At 46.1% G+C, this 21,209-nt stretch overlaps 1 protein-coding gene across 2 annotated transcripts in view; it reads right to left on the bottom strand.

Moving 5' to 3' along the window:
• Window positions 1-21,209, bottom strand: part of RGS22 (regulator of G protein signaling 22) — a 1,652,097-nt gene that overhangs the window by 708,974 nt on the left and 921,914 nt on the right. For both annotated transcript variants that reach the window (XM_078686958.1, XM_078686959.1), the window contains exon 12: window positions 3,981-4,095. In XM_078686958.1, coding sequence (XP_078543084.1) covers window positions 3,981-4,095 — 115 coding nt within the window. The remainder of the gene's footprint in view (window positions 1-3,980; window positions 4,096-21,209) is intronic.

Genomic DNA, 21,209 nt, shown 5'->3' with positions numbered 1-21,209 from the left:
TCAGACCAGTGCTTAATTTGTAAAATATTAAGTGCCAGAGCTCTGACCAGGAGGCCACTGCAGCTTGCACCACCCATCGCCCTTGTCAGTCCCAATTCCAATTAAGTGCCGTACTCAGCACCGGAAAGACCCGGCTCAAATTAAGCACTGAGTCAGACAAATTCCAAATTTGTGAGAGCGAGGTGGATGGTGGTTGCGATTTGCGCACCGTCGCATGGCTGTAATAAATCAAAAATGTTAATCATGATGTTTTTCACGATGACAATCACCTGTTATGATTACATTTTTTATTTATTGCAGCCACGCGATGGTGCGTAAACCGCAACCACCATCCACCTCGCTCTCACAAACTGGGGCAATCATCGTCACAGTCTCTAATCTTACTGTGAGTTCCATGATGGACCTTGTACTGAAGTACAGCTTAAGCACGGATGTATGTATGTACCCGATTGCCCGGACTCACCGGTCACCGTATTTTCTTTATGTATCAGATTAGGAATGCAATGTAGTTGTGTGTAACCTACTGTAATGCCAATATCTCTCACTGGTTTGTCAAGAAAACTTTATAAATAAAGGTTTAAAAAAAAAAATCATCGTCACAGTCTCGACTGCACTGCGCAGCGCCCTGGCAGAACCGGGCCTGGGGACTGTATTACTAATTACTCCTTTTTTAATCCACCGTCGCGGTCAAGTGGCTGCAATGAAAACTTTAATCGTGAAGATTGTCACGGTCACATTGACGATAATCTTGATTAAAAATGTTGATTTATTGCAGTCAGCCATGGCTCGCAACCCGTAGCCACCTCGCTCTGCTTTCACAAACGGGAGATATGCATTTGTATCTTCACGATCTCCACTGCGCAGAACCGGGCCGGGCCTATATTACCTTTTGCTTTTAATCCCCGGCCGCCCGCCCACTGCCCATGATGATGCCTGGCTGCATCCCATTCTATTCCATCCTGACTTCAACAGACTCACCTGCGGGCAGCTGAAGTCAGGGCAAGGCTAGCCAGGAGCTAGAAATAATTAAATTATGGCCAGCGGTCATATGGTTCATCTCAGTAGCCTCTGAGATCCCTCCACTCCTCACCAGTCAAGCACACTTTTAATTGTACAAGCGGCAATGCGCATGACAATTGGTCACCAGCCCCACCCTAAGGGTGAAGGGGAGGACTGCGCATATGCGGTGGCGGAGACGTCTGCGCGCTGCTCACCTTTACGGCATTACCTTGTTTTTTACCATTTAATTTTTTTGAAGTCTAGAGTGAGCGTAGGTTATGTAACGGTTAACCCCCTACCTATTAATTAATTACCTATCCCAGAAGGAGGGTCACGGATATGTAGTGCTGGCTGGCTCTGCTGAGGGGACCCCTAGGGCGTGGGGGCCCCCTGCCTTCCCCGTTTAATTTATAAAGTCTAGTCTAGAGTGAGCGTTTCGTAACCTAAGTTACGTAACCTACCTATTTATTAATCATGTCTCAAAAAATCCCTGACGGTCCTAGATGTGTGGTGCTTACTGGCACTGAGGGGGCCCCTGGAGCATGTCCCCCCCCCCCCGCGGGGGCTTGTGCTACGCCCCCAGATCCAGGAGACTGAAAGACTCGATGTGCGGGCAGAGTTGCGCTTGGACGCATTTTTCTAGGAGCTTAGCCAGAGTAGAAATGTTGGAGATGGTACGGAAATTGTTGATATCTGATCTGTCCACATCAGTTTTATTTTAGAATGGGTGAAACCTGAGCTGCTTCTAAGCATTCGATGAAATTGCCTTGAGATAAAGAGACGTTGACAATTTTAGTCCAGGGGGGGATGAGGGCTTCCCTGATGTCTTTAAAGACCAAAAGTGGCAGTGGGTAGCTGAAGTGATTAGACGGGTTAATGCGAAGAAGGGTTTTGTAGGTGTTGTTTTCACTGAGGGGCGAGAAGGAGCCCTACGTGGCCATGTTCTTAGTGCTTATACTGGGAGGCTTTGGTTGCTAATCACCGTAAAGTCCAAATACAAGTATAATAAAACTAGCACCTCATCAGCATATAGCTCGACCTCGAGATGCTGCCTGGTTGACATAGCCTGTAAGGTCGTTTAGATACATGGCACATACTGTGACTCTACGGTGACCAACGCCGTGCAACGTGGATACTCTAGATGCTCAAGATTGAGGATGATGTCAACCGTTGGGCTAAGGTCGACATGCCATATGAGAATGCCAAATGACAAAACATTGTTGGGAAACATATGAATGAATTCTGCAACAAATAAGTATTGCCTTGAGAAAGTTCTTTGGAACAAAAAGTATTGGCTGGCTGGTTTTATTCATGGAAAATTAGGGGGGGAAATTAATTTGAAAACTGGACCTTCATGCTTAGGAAACTATTTATTCCATTAGGAATATGGACCTCACCCTAAGGATATTGATTCTGAGATAAACATTTAAAGTAAACTTAAATGATTTGGATAAAAGTCAGAGTGCATTTCCCAATTGTGTTGAGATTGTTATGTACATGGCACTCAATACCTATATAGAGCATTCCAAAAGTAAAGTCCAGGCAGTCTTTCAGTCCAGCCCAGCCATCAACTAGGTGTGACTCAAGTAAAGACCGTGGACGCATGCAGTTTGCTCAGGAGCATGTGGGATGAAGTGGACTAACAAAGTCAAACAAACTTCACTTACAATGTTCCTTCTGCCCTTCAGCTAGGAAACTGTGATGCATTCCTCTTGCGCACAGGACAACCCAGAAAGAGACAAGTGCAAACCCAGCAAACAGGGAACATTGTAGAAAACATGACACATTAGAAAAGCAGACAGTATGCACAAGTTTGCTGAATGCAACCACTCACAAATTATTAGCGCACTACATAACAACAAAGAACCCAAATGAAAGGAAATGCATTTCGACTTGTGAAACGCATCAAAGGGCAGAGATTCGTAGCAGTTTTGTGACTTTGACCCAGCACCATTTCTTAAATAATGATCCGAAAGTAGGTTATTTTTCTTCAAAACACCTAGGTCGCCATTACAAGTAGCCTGATAAATTCCGATATTTGTGGTAAAACCTATTATCTCATGCAATTCAATTAAATTCTTTCTTTATTCGTCCTTCCGAAGAAGGTCATAAAAGATACACCTTATTAAAAACATCCAATAAAATCATACACGTCTCAACAATACAAAACTAATTTTCCATTTAAAAAGGAGTACAACAGCAAGCAAATACTAGAATGTTTTCTCTGAACTAAAGTGACAATGCAAAGCGATTAGGTTCATAAATAGCAGCAGATATTATCTAATAGTGCAAAAGACAACAGCAGTCTAAAATAGCAGCAAATAAATAACCAATAGTACATGAATAATAAAAATCAATCCTATAAAAAGGTTAGCAGCAGGGTGTAATAGAGGCCAACTCGCAATGAGGGCCTAAGGGTCATTCGTGTGATTGACTGTTTTAATGAATTTTCAGGATTTGAACATTCTATGCATTAATAAATGGTAAACACTGATTACATTTTGTTTATAATGTGTTGGCAGTTGGCTCGCCACAAATACATGGCGTGTGCTGCCTTCAAGCAAGGTGCTGTACTCGTTTGGTCAGTGGCAGCCTCCAAAGTAGGACATTGACTAGCATACTGATTCTCTCTGCATTATTGTACTAAATTATGACGACTGCTCTAGGAATTAACTGGCCTATGTACAATCCTAAGCCATTTCTATGATCTAGGCCCAGAGCAGTACATTGTTAAATAAGCTTAGAAAAAGCAAATGCTAAATAGTCTGAGTTTAAAGTTCCATTTTCAGATGAGTAAGTCTTAACTCGCCCAATGTTTAATAAAACTTTGCACATGGCACAGGCGAGGGCCTTTTAACTAGACTTTGGATAGACGACTCCTATAAATCACACTGCGAGTATCACGTGGCCTGCTGCCCTAGAGATGGTTGTAATTGATGAACCCAAGGACGCACTTAGGCACGGGGTGAAGTTCTACTTACCAAGAGCAGGTCTTCTCTGATGTCCTGCATCGTTGGCTTCGGCTCCACACTCAGAGAATCATCCCTCAACTGAGATATGCGGGACACGTGGCTGACGCTGGATGTGGGCCTCGACCTGTGGGAAATATACATTGCACAACTGTGTCAATCCCACTGCAGCGCTCTGTACAGCTTTGTACAAGTGCCCACCACACATCAATGGTTCAACCTTTACAGGCAGTAACAGAAGCCAAACCCTGGGGCAAACCTTTATTTCTTCCTTTCTTGACATAATCCGAAAGAGAACAGACATTCAGTCAAAACACAAGTCTTTATGAGGAAAAGAAGTAAGTGACGAATCTCTATTTTCAATTACATGTTCCCCGTCATCGCTGATGGTAGAAACTGGGGGTGGAATTAATAATGTAAATACAAATTATCACCCCTCCCACACCTCCAGAATGGGGAATAACACACAGACCCAAAAATATTGAGTCAATTTCAGCATGTTTCCCATTTTCAGGGGAAATAACAGTCCCAAAACTGCAATGATTTAACACCTGCTCGGAGCAAATGCTAAATATTGCTGTGGCTTCTTTCCAGGGCCTTGGGAGGGCACTCTTCTTTTCATTTGAGCTGGGGGAAGCTTCTTCGACTCACCCCATGCAGCAGTATGTGCATGTGCTGACTGGACACAACCGCGACCCATCGCCCCCGCAGCACCATACGGAAGTAACAGACCTAGAGGAAACATTTCTCTGAAGAGCATGCATTTCTTGAATTACTAGAAGGCTTCACTGCCACTTTGTTCCTTTTCTTTGCCTCTTAACGATATCTCGATGATCCTTTAAGTTAGAAAGTAACCTTGGTTGCATCTGATTTGATTACTTTTTGTGCGCCTCAGTTTCCTCCACACATGAATAGAAGGTCACCCGCTGACACTAAATCCTGTCTCATTCACATGCTGGCGCCACTACTACCAACTGTATGGAAGGGAAGGTATATTTAATGGTCTCTGTTTCTTTTTATTTCTGGGGGAGGGGAGGGGGGGGAGGAAGGGGGCTGCAGTGTGGAAAACTTTTTAATGGCCTGAGGAACAGGTCTGGAAATAATGGGTCTCTTTGTTTGCACAATTCAGTGGTGATCCTAAGGCTGGCACGCTTGGAATAAATATTGTACGAGTCTTCCAATATGTGGAAACAGCCACAGCCAAGTCTCCATGTATGCAACAATGCCACCTCCAATTCACATCCGTGTTATTATAATTGCATTTATATAGCTCTTATTACCCCTGTTGAAGCGCTTTTCCAACAAGGATTAGTGGTGAATTAGTAGAGGGAGATATTAAATTAATTTGAGCGGTGGACATGCGAGTTTGTTATTTGAATTGAAAATAGATAATGGAGGGATAGAAGAGGGAAGGGTTTGCATTTACATAGCACTTGCGACCCCTGATAAGGTGTCGAAGCGCTTTTCGGTGGGTAGCACGCCACTCCAGAACCTAAACAGGATTAGTGGGGAATTAGTACAGAGAAGTCTGAAATTAATTTAAGTGGTGGAAATGTTACTCTGCTAGCTGGATTGAAAAAGTATCGAGGAGAAACAAAAGAAGGAAGGGTCTAGAAAGGTTTTTTGGGGAGCTCATAGCGGTAGGAGGAGGTTTGGGATGAGTAAAGGGGAGGTGGGGGGGGCAGTCAGAGAGAAGGGTTTAGAAAGGATTGTTTGGGAGACCTAAATAGTACCTTTAGAGTAAGAGTGGCGATACCTTTAGAGTAAGAGCTCATGAGTGAAAGTTCAAGGCGGAGATTTTGTACTGGGATAGATTGCGATACCTTTAACATTCTCCTTAGTATTTTTCCTTCTTTTAGGTCCAGGAATGACCACTGTTTGATTGGAATGTATTCCAAGGCGTATGATAGAACTGAAGGTATCTTCACACTGTAGACTTTTAGCAGGGAGGAGAAGTGTCTATTTCCAGAGGCCGCGTATAGTCTTTGCAGAGCTCCTGCATGTACCTCGGATTTCCTGGACAGGTTTAGAAGCCGTTGATTATTTTTTAGAGACTTAGTAAAAATCCTGCCCAGGTAGGTGTAGTCCTCAACCTCTTCAACTTTTTCGTCACCCAGTCTCCAACAGTATTTGCTGCTTTTTTTCCTCCCTGAAAAAGAGACTATTTTTGTTTTGGTTAAATTAGGAATTAAAATATTTTCCTGGGTATACTTATGCAGGGCATCCAGATCGCTTTGCAGACCGAAGGGGGTTAAGTCCAGTACTATAATATCGTCTGCATATAGTAGGGCATGTATATTTTGAGCTGGTACCTTTGGTGGGAAGCTTCGCACTTGTTGTAGACGCTGCGGTAGATCACTGAGATATAATGAAAAGAGCAAGGGGGCAAGGAGACATCCTTGCTTAAGTCCATTTGGCGTAGGGATCGGGTTGGTCAGGCCCTTTTCCCTCCCCATTTGAACTTGACACCAGGTGTCTGTGTGCAGGGCAATTATAATTCGTAGTAGCTGTTCTGGGATTCCTAATTTCCTCAGTTTATTCCATAGCAACGCTCTGTCCACTCGGTCGAACGCTGTTGTAAAGTCGATAAATGCTGCATACACAGGCTGGGGTTTAACTACCACATATTTGTCAAGGATAGTTTGCAGCATCGCGATGTTGTCTATGACTGAGTGCTTTGGCCTGAAGCCTGCTTGGTAGAGCGGAATCAGTCCCAGTGAGAATGCCCACTTTTTAAGTTGGTCCAGGACCTCTGCAGCAAAGATCTTTCCCGTGGCGTCCAATAGCGCTATTTGTCTATAATTGCCAGGTTGGTGTCTCGGTCCCTTTTTGTGTATTGGTACTACGATGCTCCCCTTCCATGATTTTGGCATTTCCCCTGTCTTGAGAATGAAATTAAAAAGGGGAGAAAGCACCCTACTCCATCCCTTAGGGTCAGCCTGAAGAACCATGATTGGTATAGTCAACATTGACATGAACCACATCGACGTTATTAGAAGCAGGAGTCACAATGAGAACAGACGATCAACCAGAATTTGTACGTTCGTCAAGGTGGAAAGAGACAATTTGATTCCTTCTTCATCTCTTAGTATCAAACAGGAAGATAATCTATTGCAGTTCACAAAAAGCTAAAGGAGAAAGTACAGGTAGCAGGGTGGCTAATCACCACAACTCACAACAACTTAAAACTTGCCCATGAATTTAACTAGATGGTGCTGATGTTAACCTGGTAACCACTGGTCGTTTATTGTTTTGTCAGCCAGGGGTAAGAAGTGGCATGCAGCGTCACGATTTCATACTTCTCGAACCTGGTCTGCATTTGGAGAGGCGTTTGCATCACTACAATGCTATTTAATCAAGATACCCCGCTCTAACTCAATATTGTCTTTAGAGGTTCTTGGAATATTTTCATTTGTAGGAATGAATTGTCGTCGGCATATCCTACTGTTTATATCTGAGGCTGTGCTGAGTTTATGTGGCCACTCTGGACCCTAGAAAGGTCGCCTGGTTGCCTGTGTAATTGTTTTATCTAAGTGGTACTTATTCTACTTATATCTGATAGATAAAAGATAAGATAAGTCCACATACCAGAACTTTAACCTGACCACTGCACGTTGAACACTGTTAACTGTGTAGTAGTAGTAGTAGTAAAATAGTTTATTGTATTAATCAATTGATTACAATAAAAATGTGAATCATAGCATATATCGTTAAAAATGGTCTAGTAGTTTCGCTGAGGATGTGCAGTTATGTCTTTTTGATTCTGTATGCTCAGGACTTCTGGGCTTGCCTGATTATTGTCTACATCTATTTGTCATCCTGGACTCCTGATGTCCCGCTGGTGGTCTGTGTAAAATCAATAAAATTATCATAATCCTTATTGCAGTCTATTGCCTTTTAATGATAAAATAAAGTGCTGGTGTGCCAAGTGTGCATCGCGAATGCATCTTGTTTACAGCAATTACATTCAATACACATACACCTCCTAGTATTAACTTCTGTTTATGTTCCAACTTTTACAGTAATTTACATATATTGTTCAACCATCTACTGCTGCATTAATGACCTTCTTTATCTCAGTCTATTACTTTTATTGATATAATAAAGTGATAATGTGCCAAATGTGCAATACGCACACAATTCATTGCATTTAAGCAGCTGGCCCTTTGCCTCCAAAAGAAATTCCGAAACTCTTTGTTGCTTCCCTTTGTATACGGATAGTTACGCAGATAATTCTTAAAGGCCTGATCTAAAAAATTAAACATCATTATTACTGCACGACCTTCTCTCAACCTAAAACAATATCTAACAGCATCCCTAGTTGTTCTTATTTAAGCATTTTTAAACAAGAAGCGTAAATATATTATCTATATAGACAACAGTTTAGGACAGATACATATAAAGTGTAAAAGAGATTCGAGGCTGTATTGCCTTTAAGATCGGGGTTCCATTTCCCTTTGAATTCCCAGATCGGAATATAAAGCAGTCTAAATCTTAGAAATTTCTTTTTTACGTGGCCAGGAAAATGTGGACTTAAATATTCTTGGCACTGTGCAGTATAATTGTCAATTATTAAATCCGTATGGTTGTATTTTGCAGCCAGTGACTGATTCAAGGTTCACTGCCTGGTAGTAAAAACATTGCGGATGAGATCTTTCTGGACTGAAAAGGTCATTTGCCCCACGCCTGTAGGTCAGGCAGGTCATAAGATCCTAGTCCTGTCAATATAGCGTGCAATTCTATATCTTTATATATAGGTCTCCCCAACTCTTCAAATAGTATATGTTTCAGTGACGATGGAACAGCCTTAGATTATTCGACAATATAATTCACAGTACTCCTGTAATGCAATGATACCAAGGACTTTAGTCCAAGTTCCAATCTCATTATACAGCGAGGAGTTGCCAACCTTAAATGCAATAAAGTGGGTACGCATTTCATGAAAGTTTTTTCAAAGCTGAAGATAACCTAGTTACTCATTACTGGGGATACATATAATAAATAGGGAACTAGTTTCACATATAGTGCTTTGAGTGATGAGCTAATCGCTTTTCCTCAAACGTATTCATGAATCTTAATACCTATCTGGAAAATACAGCTGATTTAATTTTTCTGCTGGCCAGGTGACTTGACCAGAATAACTTACTATCAGTAATCATTCAAAGGTATTCATACTAGTTCACTACTTCGATCGGTTTCTCTTAATGCCCACCCCCTAGCTTTTGTTAGCTGTCCAAAAGTCAAGATTTTTGTTCTGGACATGTTGGCTATTAAGCCATTTTCCATATTATAAGTATGTAGTTGATTCCGTTGATGTTGTAGTCTTTTCGGTGTCTGGGACAGCATCACTAGGTCATCTGCGTATACCAGATATGTTATTTTTGTATCTCTTAACTTTGGAGGAATACCCTGGGCAGACTTTAATTACACATTCATATCAGCATTGTAGGCAGATAATAATAACAGAGCAAGGATGTGACCTTTGTTATGGCCATTTTCTGTACAAAATGTAGGTGAAAGCATATTGTTATTTGTTAGCTTTACCTTTAGCCATGTTTCGGAATGTAGTTCGATAATAAAATACAAAAGGTTTCGGTCAATTTCCCATGCTATAAGTTTGTTTCACAGCCTTTGCTGATTATCCTTATCAAATGCTGTTAAGTATTCCATGAAACAGGCATATAGTGTTCTATTTTGCATATGTGCTTTTTTTCCCCAAGTAGGGCCAATGTTGTGATGTTATCAATTGTTGAACATCCTGGACGAAATCCTGTTTGTGTTGTTGGAATTAGTAATTTTTCCTCTGCCCAGAGCCTTAGGTTTATTCTAAAGATGTTTGGCAAACAGTTATCCCTTCGAAGTCTAGTAGTGCTATCTATAGCTGATCGGGTCCAATTCTTTACCTCGCTTATATATCGGATGCGCAATCGCTCCCTTCCAGGAAGATGGAACTTTCCCTGACTTGGTTACCTGTGTGAACAGCCATTCTAACAATGAGATCCGAAAGATTATGTTGAACTTGACCAGATCTATCGGATACCATTTGGTCCAGCTGCATTAGATGAGTGCATCCTTTTTATTAGTTCAGATATTTCTTTCTTCGTTATATCCGGAAGTATTCCAACAACATGTGACGGTGTGTAGTGACAAATGATAGTTGATTCATACAGAGCTTTGATATAGGTTTCCCATTTATTGCTTGAGATAAACATATCCTCTGGCTACTTATATGAATCTGTACTATATCCCACCAGGGACCAATAAGCTAGTTCGTTCCGAGATGAACTAGCTTGATGCAGTTTTGCATTAGCATTGTCCTCACTATCCCACTTTATTTGTATATTTCGGTTCTTAAATTCCCTCTTTAAGTCATGTAACCTAAGATCACGATCCTTAGACATACAAAGTTTTTGTGTATGTTACACCATCCTGCAATATACCCTCTTGGATTTAATTAATTGATGAGTATTGGTTGATATTGCTATATATGTTTGAGGTTTCTGTAATTTAGTCACCAGTATCAATAGTATGTTCTTTAGTATGGATTGCCAGGTGTTCATCCAGTCATCCCCTGCTTCCATTAGCGCAAAATCTTTCTGAATACATGATGTCAGGGCTCCGTCTAGGTTAGACGCCTACCGCTATATGTATCAAGCTATTTAGCATTCGCAAAGGCCGAAATTCTGCGAATTTCGGCCTTTGCGAATGCTAAATAGACAAATGGAATGTATCAAACAAGTTTGATGCAAAATAAGGATTAGCAAAATTTGCTAATCCTTATTTTGCGATTGCACTTAAGGAATTGCAAATTTTGCGATTCCTTAAATGCAATGTATCAAACAAATATTATGGAAAAAATGCCATTAAGGATTAGCAAATTACCACCAACTTCTAGTTGGTGGTAATTTGCGAATTCTTATCAAAAAGCTTTTTTGAAAAAAACCAAAGGTGCCATATGACGCCCATACATGCCCTTAGGGCATGTATGTGCGCCATATGCCCCCAAATGTCTTTTTCAGGGGTGCAGCAGGGTGTTCTTGAGACACCCCTGCACCCTTGGAAAAATCCCTAATTTGCGATCAGCAAATTGCTAATTGCAAATTGCACTTTCATTCCTATGGGCCTCCTGGCCCATGGAAATGAAGGGGTAATTTGCGAATGACAATTTGCTAATCTCAAATTAGGAATGCTAAGGAATCGCTATTGGAAAGCGATTTTGTACATACATACCGTTTTGCATTTCCTAAATAGCGATTCCTTAAAATTCGCTATTTAGGAAATGCAAAATGGTTTGTTGATACATATAGCGGCTAGTCTTTTAGCATATTGTTCCAAATAATATTTTAAACATTAACATCAATCATTCTATCACTGTTAGCCATTACATAGGCCTTCCACTGATCATATTTGATGTTGATAACTAGCCTTTGCGGATCATGATCACTCTCGGGTTTTTGTATGATGGCGGAGTTTTTGCATCGGTGAAAATATGAATAATGCACAAATGTGTAGTCTTTAGTAGTGGAGACCATGGCTCTTCGGCAAGTTGGTGCTGCCGGTTGGTCTTTTGCTAATCTTTTGTGTAGCGCTCTCTATCCTGAGTCCACCATAAAACGATATGTAAACCTAGTTTGAGTATTGGTTCTCTCTGGTTTTTTTTGTAAAGAAATTTTTGGACGAGGGATATTATAATTCAAATCTGGTTCCTCGATGCTTGAGAGTTGGTTTGTTGATGGCAGTTGGGTCTGATTGAAGCCCCCTGACATATAGTTGGCCATATGCAGACATTATTTACTCCAATTCCCTAAGTGTTGTCCAGTATTTATACTTGTTTTTCACCAGTTGGGGTGGGGTCGATTGATGTTTATAATCAACAGCTTTACAGCAAATTGGTTTGTAAGAAGAACTGGCAATATATATATTCCGAGGATGTTTTTATTTTTTCACTTATCATAGTTTATTCATTATTGATGTCGATAATCCTCCACTCGGCCTGCCTTAAGCATTCTTTTTACTTTGAATTCATGTGTAGTATAATTAGAAAGTGTTTGGTTTACAGATTGCCAGGTCTCCTGAAGACAAATTACACACTGTTCTTGTATAAAATTAGATTTTATTTTCCTGCTTTTTTCAATTGTCGCATATATCCTGCAATATTCCACGATAGGATGGAGAAATCATTATACTGTACTTCCCTTACTTCATATTCATTAGGAGTATTGTTTAGTCAAGTATGGATGGGGTGTTACTCCTGGATTCAATGGCCCTATAACTGATTGTACATTAGCCTCTGTTTCCTTTGCAGTGATTTGTACATTTTCAAATCTTATTAATTCTTCGGGGCCTTCATAAGGTGGTCTAATGTTTAATGTTACATTTTCATACTCTGGTTGTCTGTAGTAGATTCTCAACATATGCAGATATTTAGGCTTCTCCGGTTGCCTGATTGTAATTCCCCAGTCTGCTAAGAACTCTTTTACGGGCAGTATTCTTAATGCCACATTTTGGGATGACCATGTTGTTCTAGTGGTTTCATAGTCCATAAGAAACTGCAGATATTGCTTTTGTGCCCGGTACTCCACCAAGGAGCAATGTCCAGGTCCGACAAAATAGATAGTGAGGACAGTCAGGCTGACCAAGTAACCTGATGAGCCCAGTAAAGTCTCAACAATGTTTCTTTTGTTATCCTTGCGATCTCTTACCATCAGGTATAGGTATAGTCTGATATAATCAGGCGCAGTCAAGAGAGAAAAACAAAAAGAGACAGCAAGAGGCAACTAAACCATTCCAAAGTGCTGTTACACTGCTTGCACTACTTTACGCCGCTTACACTGCTTGCACTGTTTGCACCCGGCTATACCTTGCAATCAAATGTTCCACTTAGTGCATAGATTTGTAAAGCGGTTGTCTAGTCAACTACATACCGATAGATTGATGTACTTTTACAATGTGCGGGGATATATATATATTTTTCCTCAGATTGCGAGGATGGGTATGGTAGATGGGGTAGGTAAATGCTGGCAGGGAGGAGCAGAACGGGAGAGGCCCTCACCGAAGCCGCACCAGCCTAACTGCGGCAGCCTCCGCAAAGCTGGAGTTGCAGAGGCCGAGTCTCGGGGGCCGGCCCCATAACCCACGCCGAGCCCCAGGGGGAAAACCGGTTCTGGGCGCCCAAAAGCGCCCAGAAGCTAGCTCCAAGAAAATGCACACCCCACTCAGGAGCGCCCGGTGGTGCCAAACCCCGGCCAATGGGGTGGCATGGCTAGGTATGAACCCCCCAATGGGGGTTCACCACCTGAGCACCTGGTAGAGCGAGGGGGGGGATATAAGCCGCCGCTCTCACGTGGCAGTGCGAGAAGAATGCTCATCGCCACGCCCAATTCTTGCTGAAGTGCCTCAGGGATCAATCCTAGGACCATTCCTCTTCAACATATTCACAAACGACATCCCCACGGACCTAAAGAAGACTGATCTTGCCCTTTACGCAGATGATGTTGTGGTCATCTCTCAATCCTTCAGCGACAAGGAAGTGGCTAAGAACCTGGAGACATCGCTCTGCAGACTCTCCGAATGGTACAGCGACTGGCAGATCACCTTGAACACGGGCAAAACCACTGCAACATTATTTACCAGGAAGCAGAACAGGAAACACCCACAGATCCTCCTCAACGGGGACGAGGTCAAATGGGAAAACAGCAGCTCCTACCTGGGGGTGACTCTGGACTCTAAACTCAGCTGGAGAAACCACATAGAGAAGACCTGCCAGAAAGCAGCATCCAAACTGCCTGCATTATACCCACTCCTGAAGACTAAGTCGATGCCCATGCAGAGCAAGGTGCGAGTAGTCACTGCAATAATTCGACCAACTGTGACATACGCTTCACCAGTTTGGAGTGGCTGCCGCCCACAGCTTCGGATGGACCTACAGAAAGTACAGAACAAGGCCTTACGGATTGCAGCAGGTGCACCTATGTTCACACGAACAGCAGACCTCCACAGAGACTTAGGGATTGAGATGTTGGACGACCATCTCCTCAAACTCAACAGGAAATTCTACACAGGATTAGATCAAAAGGAAAACCCACTGATCAGGAAACTCGCAGACATCTCTACGAACCCATTTGACCGCTACCCGCGTCCCATTGAAGCGCTAACCTTGCGAAACTGAAACAGAAACGCAGCATCCAAAAACTCAGCACTGCTTGAAGGCAAACGCCGGCAGGTACACAAAACCCACCGCTGCCAGATGGCATAACAGCCTCGGCAAGCAACCAAAACTCAACACTATCAGAAGGAACTTGATGGACAAAGACAAGACCCTCTGAGGAAACATGCTGACAATTCTGCATACTCAATCGACCGCTACCCGCGGCCCATCACTGAGATGACCATGTGATGCAACCTCAACTGTGACAAAGCGTCACACATCAATAAGACAATCTAAACAGCGACTAAAAAAATTCAAAATGATTGTGGAGTAATGAGGCTACTGCCTCGGTATCCAAAAACTCACCACTATCAGAAGGAATCTGACAGACGAAAACAAGACAGTAGACGGTAGCTCCTTACTTCGTGGAGTGGGAGAGCGGCGCACCGTGCTGTGTTTGCAGAAGAACAAAGGAAGCTACGACAAGGTGAAGCGCTGCCGGGGAGAAAAATTGACGGAGGAACCAGGAAGGAGCAGGCGGCGAATCTTGCACCCAAGGAGTGCCTGCTCCCTGACCCATCACAGCCGGAACCACGGTGATGCCTGCCCAGGTTTATAACCACCAGAGGGGCCGGAGCTGCCTCTCCCCTTCACCAGGGTCTCTGAGCGTGCTCTAATCCACAGCGGACGAGGCCTCGATAACCCACGGTGCAGGATCTCCCCTGTATTTTTCCGGGGGGCCCAAGGCGCGCTCTACTCTGCAGCGGCTGAAGACACATTTTCAGAGCACCCGTGAGCCTCGAGGAGTGCTCTGCAAGGGTGCGGCTGGCGCCACATTGGCTGGAGCTGCCCCTTATCTTCGCGTGGCTTCCCCCCCACGAGACGTGCTTTATTCTGCCGCGGCCGGAGCTATCACCGGTAAAGGCAACCCAGCGAGTCCGGAGCTGTAGGCCGCGGTGGGCAACGGGAGTTAGCGGGACGCCGGGGCTACGAGGCGTGCTCTGCCCCTGCCGCACTAAGAAACGAGAGCGGCGGGCGGCGATGAAGGCCCCCCCGCTACACCAGGGTATCGAGGCGGGCGCAACCCCTGCCGACCGGAGCAGCACCAACGTGTCAGGGGGCGGTAGAGATGACCAAGAGTAAATGGCGCGGTCGATCACAGCATTGCGGCCAGCGCTGCGATCAGCTGTTGGACAAGCAGGAAGTGCAGCTGTTGCTCCCAAACATCGGGGAGAGCACGTGAACAGGCCGCTGTAGCAGCGGAGGGCAGGATCAAATGTATCCCGAGTTGGCCAGGAGCAGGTCGACTTTTGTTAAAAAAAAAAAAAAGAGAGGAAAGTGCGTGTTTTGGTGCATCCAAGAGCAGCAGAACCCCGCCAGGAGCAATGGCAAATGGGCTGCCAGAGGAGCTCGCGGAGCTACCGAAGCGCATCCGGGAGGTATCGGCGGTGCAAGGCAGCGACTGGCTGCAGCCACACCTGGGCTAGGAGGGAGGCGAAGGTTCAGGAGCCCAGGAGGCGGACTATGTTGGCCCATCATACCCCCAAAAATGCAAGACCACAGCCCAGCCCCAGAGGAAAGCCCCCAGGAAGAAGCCACAGAGGAGAGAACAGCCACCTGGGGACACACCAGCAAGGACAAGTGAGCACGGCGGGGCAGCCAGCAGAGTAGCAAGCAGTGAGCATATTACCACCATTGTTAAAGAATGTTTTAAATCAATGGCTCCCCTATTATTTAAGGGCCTGGGACAGGGGCTGAAGGGCTGGTGGAGCAGCGCACAGACGAGGCATCGGGTATGCCTTGGCACCTGTTAGACCCAGGCTGGGCGCGACAAGCTAGACTGCAAGGGCAGGTAACACAGGGTGCCCAGGGTGAGCAGGGGTCTCCAGTAGCAGCATGGGGGTACACTGGTAATACAAGCGGCCCAGCACACGAGGCAGCAGCTGCAGATACATACACCAGGCCTTCACCTGGCCCTGCTTCACTGACCACAAGAGCCACCGCTTTAGCGAGTCTCATTCCTTTGGCAGTCAAGGAGAGGATATGGCGAAAGGAATTCATAGACATTTTCTCCTTGCTTGAGATCCAGCTGGAGGGGCTGGATCTCACAACTTGCGACAAAAAGGAGGAGGATAGAAGGGAAAGGCGCAGCGCTAGGAAGGAAAGGAACTTTGATAATTGGCTGGATGTCTTTAGAATTATGGCATGCATCATAGTTGAAAAATTCCTGCGCTGCACTTCAGACCTATGGCTCTATGAGGCCAATATTCACTGGGCACAGAGACAGTTCCCCGGGGACGCATGGCTCGAATATGACAAGGGCTTCTGGCTTAAAATGCAGAGACACCCAGAAATGGAATGGAATGAGGAGGATGTTTCTGGCTTTATACACAAAATGCTAGTGGCTAAAGAGGTAAAGGCTTGGGCAGGGAAAAGCGACCAGTCCTTTCGGAGCTCCTACCACAAAGGGAGGGGCAAGCCATTTCACAGGTCAAAACACAGCGCAGGGAACCCCCATCCTCCAACGGAACCACTGCAATTTGCTGGAAATATGATGCCGGGGACTGCACGTGGGGCGCTTCATGCAAATTCCATCACACATGTTCAAACTGTGGGGGAGGGCACCCTGCAGTGCCATGCCGGGGCAAGCAAGAGCCAAAAGGGGACAGGAAGGATAAGAAAAGGAAACACTAACTCTGGGATAACAGGGGGAGGGGACTACAAGGTCTGCAAAACTGTCAGCTAGCCAGATCCCTAATTAATACACAACAGCTGCGCAGACTGGCAAACAAATACCCTAACAAAGCAGACACTGCTGTCTTAGTAGGTTTTGAGGAAGGTTTTGTGATACCATTCACAGGTCCACTACCACTGGACGGGGCAAACAACCTGAAATCCGCAATGCAACACCCTGGGGTGGTGTGCGCCAAACTTAATAAAGAGATCCCATTGGGCAGAATAGAGGGCCCCTTCCCACCACAATTGCAGGAGGGCCTGGTTATCGCTCCCCTGGAGGTGGTCCCCAAGAAGGAGCCGGGGCAATTTAGACTCATCCACCATCTCTTATTCCTCGAAGGGTCCTCAGTGAATGATGGGATAAGCACAGAGGCCTGCTCAGTGGGTTATGCACCGGTGGACGATGTGATTGACCTAGTAAAATCAGCAGGGCATGGGGCATTTATGGCCAAGGCGGACATTAAGTCTGCATTCCGCCTCCAACCAGTACATCCTTCCAGCTTCCACCTTTTAGGTTTTCAGTGGGAAGGGGACCTATTAATTGACAAAGCAATGCCCATGGGCTGCGCCATATCCTGCGCATATTTTGAACAGTTTGCCACTTTCTTGGAATGGGCCCTGCATGACAGACACCCAGGGGGTGGGAACTGCACTACCTGGACAACTTCATGTTCACAGGCCCCACTTGATATCCCGTCAGCGGAAACACTCTGGCAGCCTTTGAGGAGCTGGCAGGGATCTTGGGGGACCCTTGGCACCCGGGAAGACAGTGGGCCCCACTACAATACTCACATTCCTGGGCATAGAGCTGGACTCAGTGGTAGGGACGGCCAGGCTACCTGAGGAAAAGGTGAAGGATTTCAGGGCGGAGGTCAGGGGCTTGTGCGGTCGCAACAAGGTGACACTTCGCGAATTGCAAAGGCTGATTGGTAAGATCAACTTTGCAGCCAGGGTCATCCTCGCAGGGAGAGTCTTCGCTAGGCGCCTAACAGCTGACCTCAGGTATTACTCACAAAAACCACCACGTCCGTCTAGGAGCCGATAGCAGGACCTTCTGATGTGGGACGAATTCCTCACAAACTTTAACGGCATTCTGATATGGAGAGAGGGCTGGGTAACAGCCAGACAGATAGCCCTATTTACAGACGCTGCCGGGAGCATGGGTTTCAGGTCAATCCTGGGGAAAAAAGTGGTGTGCAAGCGGTGGCCGGAGAAATGGCACAGGCAGGGCATCACCAGTAATATAACATTTCTGGAACTGTTCCCAATTATAGTAGCATTAACAGTATGGAAACAGGAGCTAAGAGACATGAAGCTGACATTATGGTCAGACAACAAGGGGGTAGTTCAGGCCATTAACAAAGGCGCAGCAAGGTGCCCTGACACTTTAAGGCTAATGCAACAGTTGATTAAATTACAGCTGCATGGGAATCTGGATCTGAAGGCTCGTCATGTACCAGAGGTGGAGAACACGGTAGCAGACGCCCTGTCCAGGTCACAGATGAATCGATTCAGGGAACTGGTACCAGGGGCGGACAAGGAGATGACCCCTTTTCCAGCATATATGTGGGACCTGGGCGGATAGATCTATCCACACAGGTGAATCAGGCTCTTACCCCAGAGGCAACTAAACGGTACAAGAAATATGCAGCCACAGTAATGAAGATAGGGGGCATACAATCACTGAACGACAGGGCTGGGACACAAAGAGCAGTGGAGTAAATCATACAATGGGCATTCACTAACAAAAAGACAAGGTCATGGGTAGAGGCCCATTTGGCAGCCATAGCCCATTTTTCCAAAATTCACAAAGGGGAAGATCCCAAAAGAGCATTCCTCTACATCAGAGCAGCACTGAAAGGGTGGAGAAGAGCTGAAGGGGCAAGGTTGGATAGAAGACGCCCCATTGATTTAAAAAAACTGGACCAGCTACAGGAAACACTGGTATTAGTTACAAAAGACAGGTTCGAGCGCCAACTCTTCCAAGCAGCATTTTCCATGGCATTCTTTGGCACTTTCCGCATCAGCGAATTGGTGGCACCTAGTAAGCAGGGACCGGCACGACGGTGCCTCTAGGCCACAGACATCAAACCCAGGGCAGAGTCAGTGGAGATACTTTTAAGAAGGTCAAAAACTGATCAGGCAGGGAAGGGCGCTGTGATACGGCTGCAATGCATTTCAGGGAGCAGGTATTGCGCAGTGTGCTGCTTGTTCTAATACATGGTGGCCCAACCGGCAGGCGAGGGGCCACTCTTCAAACATCAAGATCGGAGCAATCTGAGCAAATTTCAATTCACCGCAGTGATGCCCCAGGCCCTCTCCAAAGCCGGGTTCCCCTCAGAGTCCTTTGCCCCCCACTCTTTTAGGATCGCAGCATTGCATGCCAGAGGAAAGAATTCAGGCAGTCGGCAGGTGGCGGTCCCGGGCATACAAAACCTACATCCGACCTCAGCTATTGTAGATCAAACGGGCAAGGGTGGGGGACCACTCACTTTGGGATGACGCACGGCGGGGTGTCAAAGAACAAGACCCTTCCCCCACCCCTAAGGACAAAACGCCTCCAGTGCTGCAACAAGCCACCTGACTTTGCAATTCTTTTCCAGCAGGAGAACGCCCCCGGCTGGTGTGGGTAGTGGGCCATTCCTTCGTGTTCAGGATGCAGATATGGTGAGAGCAGGCAGGCCACAAAATGTCAGGCAAGCCCAAAGCCACGTGCATCCGCTGGTTGGGGCAGCCTGGGATGAGATGGAACCAACTGCCGGCAACACTCGATAACCTGCTGGCAGACTCGGCATGGCACCCGGATGTCCTGATCATTCATCTTGGTGGCAACTACCTGGCTCCAATGGGACGAAAGGCATTGGGGCAGGCCATTCAGGTAGATCTCACAATGGCATCTACATGGTTCGGCGGCACAGCCGTCATATGGTCTGAGATGGTCAGTAGGAGGCAGTGGAGGGCGCGGAATCAAACAAGGCAGTGGATAACACCAGAAGAAAACTGAACATTGCAATGCACAAATCCTGCAAGACCAACGGGTTGAAATCCATCAGACCTGGTTTGATCCACCCTGGACGCCCGGAACTGTATGGCCAGGACGGGGTCCATCTTTCTGAGGAAGGGTTGAGAGTCTTTTGGGATAACCTGTGGGGCGCAATGGCTCCTGCAGGTTGTAGAAAAAAAAAATACATTATCTTGCGGGGGAGCCGCAGTAAGACGTTAACCTCCCTGCAGTGTGGCGGAAATTGGTACAACGATTGGCTAAGGAGACACACCGACAGGGCGGTGTGTAGGAGGAGGGTAAACTCACTTTGGGATGCCGCACGGCAGGGCACAAAATATAGCGAGTTGGGGGCCTAACTCCAAGGAGAAGCTACCCCTCCCTACACGCAGAGGGCCTGGGTGACCAACCAAATGGTGGTCCCAGAAGTAACCCGACAAAGAGGACTACCAAGGACTAACAAAAGAACTGGTTCGGGAGGGCCATTTACGAACTGAATGTACCACAATATAATCTGCACAGTATGATTATGGGAAGTATGATTTATGACCAACATATGGCAGTTCGCAATGACCAATGTGACCAGGGGTCATGCTAATGATGATGACCAGATAACCAGTATATGTATAATCCTAATAAAACTGCGGCCAACAACGACCACAACATCTACAATCCTTGTTGGCTAATTTTATTGGGATAGCAGAGTGGCGGAGTGGTGGAAGATGTCTCCCAAGGAATGGGTGCAGTGCGAGGGTTATTGCAGAGGCTGCCTCTCTCCCCCAAAGGGGGGGGAGGCTCGGGGGCCGGCGCCATAACCCACGCCAAGCCCCAGGGGCAAAACTGGTTCTAGGCGCCCAAAAGCGCCCAGAAGCTAGCTCTAAGAAAATGCACACCCCGCTCAGGAGCGCCCAGTGGCGGCAAACCCCGGCCAATGGGGTGTCCAATGGGGTGGCATGGCTAGGTATGAACCCCCCACCACCTGAGCGCCGGGTAGAGCGAGGGGGGTGTATATAAGCCACCGCTCTCCCAGGTAGCTCCTAACTTCGTGGAGTGAGGAGTGCGGCGCACTGTGCTGTGTTTTGTGACCCACACCTGAGAAACAGCAGGGACGCAGTGCTGGACAGCAACGCGGGTGTTAGCAGAAATTGGTACAATGATTGGCTAAGGAGACACACCGACAGGGCGGTGTGTAGGAGGAGGGCCACTCACTTTGGGATGCCGCACGGCAGGGTGAGGTGGCCGCGCCAAGGAGGGGAGTAGCAAAAGGAGACGGCGCTCGCGGCCCAGACCCGGCAAGACGGCAGGGCACAAAAGGTAGCGAGTTGGGGGCCAAACTCCAGGGAGAAGCTACCCCTCC

Source organism: Lissotriton helveticus, chromosome 4_1 (genome assembly GCF_964261635.1).
Source record: "Lissotriton helveticus chromosome 4_1, aLisHel1.1, whole genome shotgun sequence".
NCBI lineage: Eukaryota > Metazoa > Chordata > Amphibia > Caudata > Salamandridae > Lissotriton > Lissotriton helveticus.
Note: the sequence above shows the minus strand (reverse complement) of the source record. Positions and strands in the feature narration are given on the sequence as shown.